Source organism: Oculina patagonica, chromosome 4 (genome assembly GCF_052425735.1).
Source record: "Oculina patagonica isolate OP01 chromosome 4, crgOcupat, whole genome shotgun sequence".
Taxonomy (NCBI): Eukaryota; Metazoa; Cnidaria; class Anthozoa; order Scleractinia; family Oculinidae; genus Oculina; species Oculina patagonica.
In genome coordinates, this window is record NC_135761.1 from 13745240 (window position 1) to 13757542 (window position 12303).

A 12303-nucleotide genomic window follows, 5' to 3' on the forward strand; every position below is an offset into this window, starting at 1 on the left:
GTGATATCACAGACATAATATGGGCAAGGCCTGAGTTGTTTAAAGGATAGATGACGCTATTTAACCGATAGAATCACTATCCAGTGGATAGCGTAGTTTGTTTTGCCAACATTTATCCGTCGGATAGTGATTTAACTGGTGGATAGCGTTATCCACCTTTGAACAACTGGGCCCAGTAGTAAAGCAGTTCTCGTAAGCTTGTAATTCAAGTCACTACTGGTCTTCTAGTGTAGCAGTTGTTATTGTGCCCGGGGAGAGGAAGGGGGGGGGGGGGCACTCGAAAAAGTTTTATACAGGGAGGCTCCGCCCCGAGGTCCAACCCCTTACCCTTTTATATACCATTTTGACAGAAAAAGTACCCCTTTCGTATACCTTTTATTGAAAAAATACCCCTTACATATACCTACACGACATGACATATACTTAAAACAGGACGTTTTCTTGACATTTTTATGTAGCGCTTTATAATAAATAAAGGACGATACAGCCATAAGTTGCGTCTGTTCGAAATATTTACTTTAAAGGTAATTAAATATCTTAATGCCCGAATTTCCTACCCTTTCATATACCTCAACTTGTGAAATCCCTACCCTTTTATATACCTGAAGCCTGAAAAAGGTACCCCTTTCGGGCGGAGCCTCCCCGTATAGGCCATTATAGGGAGTACCCCCGGGCCTGGTTATTGTGTTGGAGGCAGGGGGATTGCCCCTGTTGTTTGTGTTTATATTGTTCTCTTGAAAGGTAGCGAGCCACTCATTGATCTGGGACCTGGGTACATGTATCAACCAATAAAAACTTTCAAGCGTTTTATTACACGATTAACGATAATATTGATATAACAAGACTAACGGGTTATACCTTTTCTAAACTAGGAATATGAAAGGATAAATACCAGTTAGTTAATATACGGTTAGGAGCAATGCGAAGAACAAGCGGCGTGCCCAGGAAAGTGTGCGTAGCCACATTTCTTGTTACAGTTACTTCACATTAGCTATAGTCTTATTTACATGGTGCTTATAAGAATCTGGGAAGCATTGTTTCTACATTCCCTTTAATCAAAACTATAGCAAAATTATTTTGAAAATACTCAAATCTAACTGGTTATCAACAGGCCGTATTTGTGAAGAGGATCTGTTTGGGGCTTTAACTAGTAGATGAGAATGGGTCAAAATGTTATCTTTTAGCCAAGAAATGACGCGTTTTTTTAATAACTGAGGTCTGCAAAATTTACTGAAAGCTGAGAAATGAGATAACGGAGATTTCAGCAGCCCCATCCAGACCCTCTGAGCAGTAATAGGACAGGTTTTGTGTCATACCTTTGTAGATCGCGCTACGTCATTGGCGCGTGCACTTATTGCACGGTTACGCTGCAATGGGTTTCTTTTTACGTGGATGTCGAAACAAAGCCACGTGTTGTCCTTTTATTCACCAAAGTAATTTCTAAAATTTCGTTGTGGCTATGGTTAATTGCAGTGGTAGCGGGATTAACATATTCCTGTCGTTCAATTCTATAAACAAAATATCGACGAAATTAAGAATTAGATGTTTTCTAAACGATTTAAACTTAGGGAAAAACTAAATTTTTCCAGATTTTCTTTAACCATGCACTACATCCCTGGCTAATTTAAGATTATATACAGACTTTTTCTCAACAGTTTACGGAATCATCAGTGAGCGCCGAAACCTTGTTAGCAAAACAAGCGCTCGGCACACAAAAGCTCTTCGCTTACTTTTGATTCACACAACAGTTAAAAAACACAATTAAATCTGAAAGCCTGAGTTCTCCACAATTTTCATCAGTCCCATTTCCAAGAAAAAAAAATTAATTGTAACAGACCTGCCCGGTAAGTGTAAGCACTATAATCGATTAGAACAATTTAATTCGACCTTACAAAAGTCTCCAAAACTATTGAGGGGTGTAACTAAAAGTTTTCATAACCTATGACGTTTTAACAAGAGATCGTCTCAAAGAAAAGACATTCGAAGGCTTAATAGGAGTCTGGTTATTAAGATGTCTTTGGATACGCACGCAATGCGTGCAAATTGTTATGCCCGTTTCCAGACTGTAAGCGCGTCACAGACTCGTTCCATTTGATCTATTTTCATTCTCCAACAGTTCTACAACACCCAATCTTTACAAACATTAGATCACGATCCTTGAATATCAAGAGCATTGGCTTAACTTAAACAAGAAGGTTCTTCTGTCACAGCAACAATCCAGTTTGAGTGTCAAACGCAGCAAAGTCCTGGAAAAGAAACCAGAACAAAAGAAGATGAGAACAAAAAAAGCTGAAAATAATAAAATAACATAATTATATCCTTCCTTGTTACAAGTCAAAGATCGTACTTAGCGATTGGGTTAACGTTTAGTCAACAATTAATAGAAATCATCAAGGGGGTCATTAAGGTGCACAACTTATCTAAAAGATTATATGGCTAAATTAAGTTTATGCCCAGAAGTAAGGAGCTACTAGCCGGGTATCACGCGTATATGATTGATTAAGATATCTTCATCTAGAAAAGGTTTTGAAATAGAAAGAATTGTAGGAAAAGGGAGCCGCTACTCTTTTATAATAAAATGTTTAAAAATATTGCTTTCGTTTATTGTTATGTTAAAAGGAGACGTCATATCCGAACATTGCAATGTCTCAAGGGAACTATCTCTTTTGTATGATAAAATATGTTATAAAAATGCTGCTTTCTTTTAGTATTACCTTTCTTTCCAATTGATATTCACAGTTTGGAGGTAGAAGCTGAAAAGGAGACATATTTTCTGACGTGCGAGTCCCGATGGACCGAATGGTACACTGTCTGCCCGTTACTCATGTTGTAGGACCCAACCTCCACCGCGTCATGATTAATATCATCCAGCTGTACCACATCCGGGGAATCCGTGCGCACTGAATGACGGTACACCTCAATATCCGGGATACTCTTTTTCCTTCTGCAGCTCTTACAGGAAACACAACACACGTATCTGCGGCCAGAGCGCTTCAGAAAAACGAAAATTATCACACATACGAGGAGTATGAAGGCCAGCACAGACGATGTTATCAAGATTATAAACCGTGCGTCATACACCACACCTCCTTTGACGCGCGTGATATAAGAAACGCTTCCGTTAGTTATGACCAACACTTTGGGGGCAGTCTTCGGATTAACTGGCGTGACGGTAGGCAGCGTGACTGTCTTGCCTTTGGTAGTGATGCTTGAGTGCACTGTCACGCCATCTTTACCTGTGGTAATGGAAGAATGTACGGTCACACCATCGCTCTTGGTTTCGTGACTAAACACTGACGTCACCAGGGTTGAGTTTTTATTCGTTGCGATAGTTGTCGTCATGGTAACGTGATGTTTAGGGGAAGATAGAGTATTTCTATTATTACCTGGGCTTGGCGTGGTAGTAAACTTTTTGCTTACTGTAGAAGTCTCCGGTGGCCATTGAGTGCCAGTCAGGGGAGTGCTCGATGCTGTTGCTACGTCAGCTGTAGGGGGTGGATTGACAAGTCTGCAAGCGGACGAGATAAAATTTGCATTGCTTACTTCTCCTGAAGGCTGTCCTGAGGAACCGAAACATTCTAACGGGCCGAGAGTAAAGAACGAGTCCTTGGCATCAGAGGCGAACTGTAGCATGTTCACCGGCAATGAAGACTTGTCTTGTAAATAACCTGTTAGGAACAAATTATCGTGTCATATGAGTCAAATGTGACGGTTTTTATATTGTACATACTTTTATTGTCCCAGGGCCGCAATGGATACAAACCTCGTTGCTGAATGGGTTACCCTGGTGTAATAAATTTCCTTACCTTACCTTAACAACTTAACATCAAACCGCTTCGCACTATTGGCTTCATGATGGACAGTAAGGCACCGCTCGCGGAACTGAGGGAGGGTGGAGGGCGGAACTTAAGGGTAAGAAATTTGGAGGAGAGGGAAGGGGCGGGACATTTTCTGGAATTTCAAATAGGTCATTACTGCTAGTTGCACAAACAACCTAACGTGACAAAGCAATAAAAACAACTTATCTTGTTATATAAAGAAAAAAAACTAATTTCCCTAGCCTGTTTCATCATACGCTGCCAAGAATTCAGTTAAAGTTTACACATGGCAGGTAGGCAATTCTAAAAGCAAATTCTAACTGAAACTTTCTTTGTTATAAACACGGTGTTATAGATATGTGACACTGAGTAACGCGTTGCGTGACGGTCTATGACTCACCAGAATCCTCTCTCCACTTGTCATCACTATCAGCATCACAATTACAGTACTTAGAGGGGTCCGCACAGGTCTTTGTCACTCCACATGCGCACTTATTGCTCCCAACAGGCGCGCCTCCCCAGTAGTTTTGTGGGACAGCGGTACTCGACAACCACTGCACATGCTCAGGACCAATAGGTGAATTCAACAGCTTAGAATTGTAACAGTCGTACCGGATGAATTGGCGACAGTTTGCGCTGCGCTTTATCAATGCTCGGATACTCGCCAAGTCACTTACGTACGAAATACGTTGGAAGTAATGACTGGCGAGGTCTGTGGCGCCCAGTGTGACTTGATGTTTGCCCTCCTTGTCGTGATTAATAACAGTCTTGGCAGCATCAGAGGCTGTCATATTACACAGCACATCAAAGGTCCCCAGGGGACCCGTTCCATCAGGGTCCACTTTACAATACGCGTCCTGGACCATTCCCAGCGCTTTATACTCTTGGCACGTGGCACGATAAAGAGGAATCTTACAACGGTCCCCATGGTAAAACGTCCCTTCGCAGTCACACCGAAAAGCCTGCCATGTCTGCAGGCAGCGACCGCCATTTCGACATGGATTTGGGAAACATTTGCTAGCAATTTCGCATCGGTTTATAACCGCGCCGCTAATACGAGAACCGCTTAAACTGGTTAACTTAACTAGATTCCCGTTAAGCTTAATTCGATGCATACAACCAACAAAACCAGTTTTTTGTGTTCCGTAGCCAATGTAAACGCGACTTCGAAAATCACCAATTCCCGCCAACCACGGGTTTTCATGACGTAATTCTGGCTTCGTATCCAACTGCAACCACAATTCTTTGCGAGTTACTCCGGCAGTGACGTCATGCCACATGCCGTCATTCAAGGCTTCACCAACGCTGATTTTAATTGGTTTATCGGGTTCCACTCGAACTTCCAGCTCAAGCTTTCCGGACACTAGCGAAAGATACAGGCGAGAGTGCGCGCTCTGTTTGTAAAGCAATATACCATTGCCATCGTAGGTACGAAAACTGAGCTCCACAGAGAAGTTCTTGGGGGAATGCCTACTAAGCTTCAAATGAGTATCAGGCTCTGGGAAATTGACCGGAACGTAGCCTGTATCAGGGCAGTAAAAACGAACGAAGCCATGTGTATCATAATCAGAAAGGTCCATCTTAGCGCCATAGAAAATATCAATGAAATCAAAGTACAGATTTTTCAAGCAGCCGTTGAAATTTGGTGCGGCCAGAGCTCTTCCAGAGTCACTCGTATCCAGCCCTCCAACAAAGACGAATGTATCAAGGTCAAGACGGACGAAAGAGCCTGGTGTTGTTGTCTCGCTCCTCTCTTTATCGACGGTAACTACCACCGTATGCTCGTTTCGATCCACTTTTACTTCGTGCCATTTATTGTCTGACAAGTTGCTCCCCAGGAGAACTGTGTGCTTCCCAGAAATAGTCTTGGAGCTGCCAAGGTTGATGGTAAACCTAAAAAGGAAGATAAAACAACTAGTTAGGCTAAAATATTTTATATGCCCACTCCTCGTTAAAACCTATCCTAGTAGTACGCAGAGAGTTTGTGACAGAAAAAGAAAAATGGGTGCTGGTGCAGCGATAAGAGAGCTATAGCCAGCTAGCCTTCCAGGTAAAGCCTTTGGGAAAGGGTTAGACTGTGAGGACTCCATCTTCTTCTTAGTCTTTTTCGTCTTCACGCATTCTCGTCCCCATAGCCTTTCATTTCTCTTAGCCGGCTGGGCCTTGGCACGAGAAAACGAAGGGCTCTGGGGACACAGGATTTCCAGTCCTAGATTCTCGGAATTCCGATCTTCATGTATGCAGTGTCATGATGTTTCAAAAGAATGTATGCGAGATTCGTTACGTTTTCGATTTCCGCCAATCAAAAAATTCGAATTAATTCAAACCCTGTGTCCCCAGAGCCCTTCGTTTTCTCGTGCCAAGTCGGCTAAGAGAATTACGATAGGACTATGGGGATGAAAATGGTCTTCACGCTCAACGGACTGAGGAAAAAAAACTTAAAGGACTGTTCGTAGTCTAGAGAAGGAATGGCGCAGCTGTCAGATAGCTCGCCTATCACCAATGTGACTACGCTCGATCTCCGCCGCCTTCTCGAATCCGGTCTTTGTTTGAGCCAACAATGTGACCTAAGCTAGCCTGCGAGCAGGCTCACTTTGGGGCACGCGCGGGAACGACACGCGGAAGCAGCGAAGGCGCGACACGAGCTCACTGTATTGGCGCGTCTCCAGCAGTCTCCTTCCCGCCTTATCGCGAGTCGCGCGTGCCCCATTGTCGCTTTCGCGCGTGCCCCAAGGTGAGCCTGCTCGCATGCTAGACCTAAGCGCGATCCCTGATCTGTAGGTTTTTCTCCAGGCTCCCTAATTTTACTCCTTATGCAAAAACCATCACTTTTAAACCTTGTTCGATCTGGAAACAGTGGATGAAGAAGCAGTCTGTGATTTTGCTGCCGCACAACTTATTTTGATTACTATTATCAATTTTTTTGCACACAATATTAAGCGGTTTTCATTTCTTTGGCGGTTTTTTTTCCGCGACCCCAATTATCGAGGGGCGAAATTTGCCCCTGGTGAAACAGTTTTCTACACGAGCTATAAAGAAGTTAAGGAAGCTCTTGAATTCAAATGGTCAGCAAACAAAGTTTTCCAATAAAGGGATATTTAAAGCATTTTTGAAGTAACAACCGTGAAACAGCGGCAGGGAAAGATCGCTATCATGACATATTACTCGCAGACTTTGGTAATATTTGCCGGCAGCGAACTTGAATTAATTAATCTTCAGCACTTATTCTGAAACAGCTGTTGGACAAAAGAAAGGACGCTTTGGTCACGATATTCGGTTTTGTTGAACAGGAGTAAATATATAGAGAGAACAGATCGTTTTAAACGAGAGAAGATTATTTTACTCCGTGTTTGTGAACTTTTGAAAAATTTGATTATTTTGTAAGCGTGCGCGTCGACTCGATGTAGTTAACAGTTATTGAAGTAGATGATATAAGTGTTCTCAATCTAAATATGTGATTAAAACTGAATAAGATAAGCTTTATAAGTGGTTGTTTACAAACTATGTGATAATCACTTTAAGTTTGTAAATCGCTGATAATTGTCTTTTCATGGCAGCTAAATTACCGCGAAACCGCAAAAACACAAACCAGGGGTCCATAGATTTCTGTTAAAACCCCATGTTTGGCCATCGCAAAACAATGTTTCGATTGTCGTCACCCTATGTAGACTCAACTTTTTTGAAAAAGAATGAAAAATAGATTCAATTAAAAGCCCGGACACGCTGCAATAAGCCGTGCATTACACGCAACATTTTCACTCGAGTGCGACTGTGTCACCTCACGTCACGCAATATGGCCCGAAATGTTTCACCGTGTGTTCGGGATAAGTTTGCTCTGTGATCTTTTAATTTCTTTTACATGAAAGTTCAGCGACATGTTATAAATTGCCTCGTTGAAAGGAATTGCCCGACACCCTTTCCGTGTCGAAAATCGCGTCAGTCTTTCTCCGGACGGCCCACCAATTGAGATTTTATGGCGATAGAAAAAGAAGGCGCGGCAGTTGTGAATGTAAAACTGTGCATCAAGGACCCCAAACTCGATTTTCTATTGTTAGACGAAAGAAAGGTTCAGTGTGGACAACAAATAACTTGTGGAAATTTTGTTTTCGTCAGATGAGTTCGTCGGAAATTTACAATACTTTATCAATTTTATATCCTCGCTTTCAACGCTCTTGCCAAATTTAATTAACGGTTCGTAGATTTTCAGCACCTACTACATAAACGAGAAAGATTCTTTCTAGTTTGTGTGTTATTTGCTAACATTACGAACCGTTTTACCTTGGCAGCACATAGGAAGTGTATCTTATTTTTGGCTTAAGAAAAAACTGTTTCTTTTTGTATCCAGATAATTAAGTTAACAGTTTTCTTAAATACATTACAGTGACCATATGGATTCTTCCTACATCTGACCCCTACATTTTGGCACACAAAATGGCAAAAGAAGTTGCAATGAAGTCGCCCTATTAACTAGAAAATGGAACCCAGTGCAATGCTAAAGATACACGCGAACGTGCTGCTTGTAGCAAATTAAAACAACGACAAAAAAATCGCAAAAAGTAATTGCTCAATACAAAGTTAAGCAACGAGGATCAGACAAAAATTTAAAAATGTGTAGAAGAACTGGAAAGTAAGTTTGATAAGAAAGCGAGTCACAATTAACTGCAGATGTCTACTCGGGGTAAATTGCAATGAAATTTTTATTTTAAAGGGTTTTTTCTTTTTGAAAAAAAAAAAACACCTTTAGAGGATCACGTACTCCTGGCGAATTAATTAACTTTATTATGCACAAGGAGTTGATAAGTTGATACAAAAAATAAATAGGTATATGCCGCCTGTTTTCTAACGCCTGATACTGATCGAGTTAATAAGTTCTGTATTGACTATCAACACGAATTATGGATAAAAACGCGCCACTATTTACCCTTGTCGTATCTATATTGCCGACCAATGTTATCGACTGGACCACTTACAAAGTTCGCACGAAAATTATTTCCTTGTTAATTACACACGCACGCTTATTTCAAGGTCAGATATACCATTGTCATACACTTCTTTCAATGTTACTTTGAGAATGTGTCGATGAATAAAGACAATATCAGCTGATGATTTGCCTAACTCTTATCACCTGTCAGCTTTCCAAAGTAATGTTATTGTATGTAGATTTTAGTTATTGATCAGTCACGGTTATACTTTTGTCTATTATTTTGGTTTAGACATGTAAACTACTGGAAGAGCTGCTTAAAATAAGCAAACGCACTAAGCTTAAGGGTTTTCTGTGTTATTTTCAGCAGTGTTAAATTCGTTCCTTTCTAAGTTGAATATCAAATGCTGCAAAACTGGCGAAGCGACAAGGTCTTTTAAAAGCGTTAAATTAAAGGACCTCACTTTGTTCTAAGCATTCTAGCGCCTAGATGACTACATCGTTGACTAGAACAAATACGTTGAAACAATATTACAATAATTGGACACTTTGAAAGCAAGATAACAATCTACAAAGTTAGAAAAAACTATTTATTTGAAGTCTATGACATTGAATTATCGCACATCCTTGAAATAAATACCATCCAAATCTCACGCAGTAGTGAGAAAATAATATATGATGTCATCCTTGATGAGAATTTCACGATAAAGTTTTATATACTTGATATAAATTTTTTTCCATACAATTGGATCACGGGTTCGAAGTTTTATTACAAATAATTGGCCACGTGCAAGAACCTCTGTAACAATAATTATTCTGATATTTTATTATCACCCAGACATAATTTAAGGAGCTGAACTAGTTCTAAAGAAAATATTTATATTTAAAAACCTTTCAAAGTTTTCTCTCTGTTTGTCCTGTGACAGGTGTAAAGATAAAAGGTAACAAAAGAATTCCGTTTTGTATTCTTTGTGCAATAAAGAAAACTTTATATTTTGTAAACTATCTTCTTGTGAAAGAATTTTACAATAAATAGACGCTATTTACATCGATAGTGAGCTCCACCTTAAAATTTGCCCATTGGTTAAAAAACAAAGGTTAAAAACAAGGCTGTTTTTCTCGAGCTAAAATTTCCAAATTGTAACAGAGATGTACTTTAAAACGTAATTAATTTATCACCCTGAGTCGTCAAAAATCTTTCCCCTAGTCAACGCTTTGTGTTACACAGATATTCCAGCCGTTATACATCGTTTATATCAAATGAAAATAAAAAGTTTCTAATGGAAGGAAATTACTAGAAATCTAGAAAAAATAAACAACTACGGGACATTTTTCGAGTTTGTTTTGCATTTTCTCCATGTTTAATTCAATAATAGCTCATTCTACCCAACATCGCTATGTAACAAAGCCCGCAAGGCAGCTGAATAAAGCTTTTAGTGAAAGAGTGCGCGGTGATTTTCGATTATATTTTAAGTTGAATTCTTGGTTAGAACTTTGTAAGTGCGAAAGTGCAAGCTCGCATTTGACTATTTGTCAGACTGCTATAAGAATCAATACGCGTGTCTCGGTCATTAAGTGAGTGAAAATGCATTATATTTGTGGAGATAACAATGTGCAATCAAGGAGGCTGTAAAACGTATAACTGACGCTGAGCTATAGATGAACTGCCTTTGTTCAATTTCAAAACATCTCACTTCTTTAGTCGTCTAATTTTCACCTCCTTTCAATGCAATTAAACCGTGATCGACAATATACGCATTCTTTGTTTACTAACCCAAACGCCACAAACTTTTGACAAACTTTGCTTTGAAAGTTGACAACAGGCCGGCTTAGCTTAAAACTAAAAGCTAGATTAAAAATCAGCCTTCAGTTACTTAAAACGAGAAGTGGCAAAGAAAAACAGCTTGTTTCGACATCTTTTTGTAAAAGATGCGAAACTATACAAAACCCATGTCTCTTAGGTGAAAACGCTCAAAATGCAGTTTCTAGCATTTGTGTTTCGCTACGATGGCGAATAGAAGGTATTTCCTGAGTTTTTTAAGAGGAATTTAAAATGATCTTTTCCTACCTGAGTTGTCCGTGGATTAGCTCGATCGTAATGAAATCTCCCTGAGAGCCGCTACTGTGCACCATCAAGCCAGAAGGGCGGAATGTTTTAAACGAAAATGTGATGTGATTCGTCTTCGTTGCAATACTGTTGGAACGAAGATCGTAGGTAATGTAGCCTGTTCCTTCCATGTTTACTTCAACTGCCGAAGAAATACATGTTTGATCGACGATTATGATGAAGTATAAAACACATATCAAGAACCCCCGACATGAAGTCATGTTGATTACGGCGTCAATTTCACGAGCCGTGTAGCACTCGAAGAGTTTGTCACACTTTCTCGGCTCTCCACAGCATTCGCTTATCTCGACTGTATCTTTACGGAAAGAAAAACACTATTTGTTTCCACGAACCTTCTTTGGTTAATTAGCGGGAGAAACGCGCTAATAAGCGATAAATAGCACTCTGGAACACAAAGACACAATTGCAATAGCGTGCGATTGGATGATATTAATATATAGAGTTAATATGGTGCGCATTGAGACCAATCACATTTACGTTTGTGGGTTTTGTAAAACAAACCGCTCCGAGGTATCAATTCTCTGTATAAAGCTGCGGTTGTAGGCTCTGTAATGAACTGTATCGTGTTAGATTCTTTACGGCGTGCCATCTTGCTTGCTTTTTGAGCGATCAAACACCTTTCTTTTTATTTAAAAGTTCCAAAAGTCAATTCGCAATTTTTAAGTAAAAAAGTAGTTTATTTATCAAGCGTATAAAAATTCCATTTATTTATACTTTGAAACTTAGGGCTCCCACCTGCCGAGCTAGTTATGAAATTTGCTTAATTTTCGTCATATAAAAGAAAAAACACTATTTTTATAGCTAATTTCATGACCCGAGAACAAGTGAATTAATCTTTAAAATGCGTCGCTAAAAAATACTCCACTCAAATATAGTTTTCGTTCTCTGATCCAATACGAGTAAGATAATTTCTTTGTTTTAGACAGGAAAAAAAACGTAATTCATTTAGACTTAACCCTCTGGTCAACAAATAAATAAAATTGGACATTGAAACGGTTTTCATATGATTTCCGCAGGCTTAATTAAGACAACGGGCAGCTAATTCTACCTCGATGTATGCAGTTTGATATTTGTCTTAAGACATCACAAAACGGGTGATCTTTACCGGAAAAACGACAAACTGTAAGTCATAAAAGTGGATATTTCTAGTCCATATATAAAACCTTTTTTGGAGGAATCTAAATTATCTTCTTAAAGTACAAACAATTATCAAGGTTTCTTAGAAATATTAAATTAACGGTTAAAAATCTGTCTTAATTTCAGCAGGAAAAACGAATGCTTTCAGTATAACTCAAGTCACGGCTATTTCTTATTGCCAAAGGAAAAGAAATTTGAAAAAATGTCACTCAAAAAACTGAGCGTAATGTTTGAGTAGGGGCGGAAGAGGATAACAAACAGTAGGAGACTCGGACGAGTATGTGATTATACCGAAATTA

General features: G+C 39.6%; 1 protein-coding gene across 2 annotated transcripts; it reads right to left on the bottom strand.

The window, feature by feature from the left end:
- Positions 1–647: 647 nt before the first annotated feature.
- LOC144651431 (contactin-associated protein-like 2) lies at positions 648–11090 on the bottom strand. Of its 2 annotated transcripts, XM_078511366.1 has the most exons (5): positions 10808–11090; positions 4219–5711; positions 3387–3668; positions 2715–3236; positions 648–2246 (listed from the first exon to the last, which is right to left on the bottom strand). In XM_078511366.1, exons 1-4 carry the CDS (start codon positions 11065–11067, stop codon positions 2734–2736), a joined length of 2538 nt encoding a protein of 845 aa, XP_078367492.1. In that variant the 5' UTR covers positions 11068–11090; the 3' UTR covers positions 648–2246; positions 2715–2733. The 2 variants fall into 2 exon arrangements, with proteins under 2 accessions (XP_078367492.1, XP_078367491.1); XM_078511365.1 differs by having other exon boundaries at positions 2715–3668.
- Positions 11091–12303: the final 1213 nt, after the last annotated feature.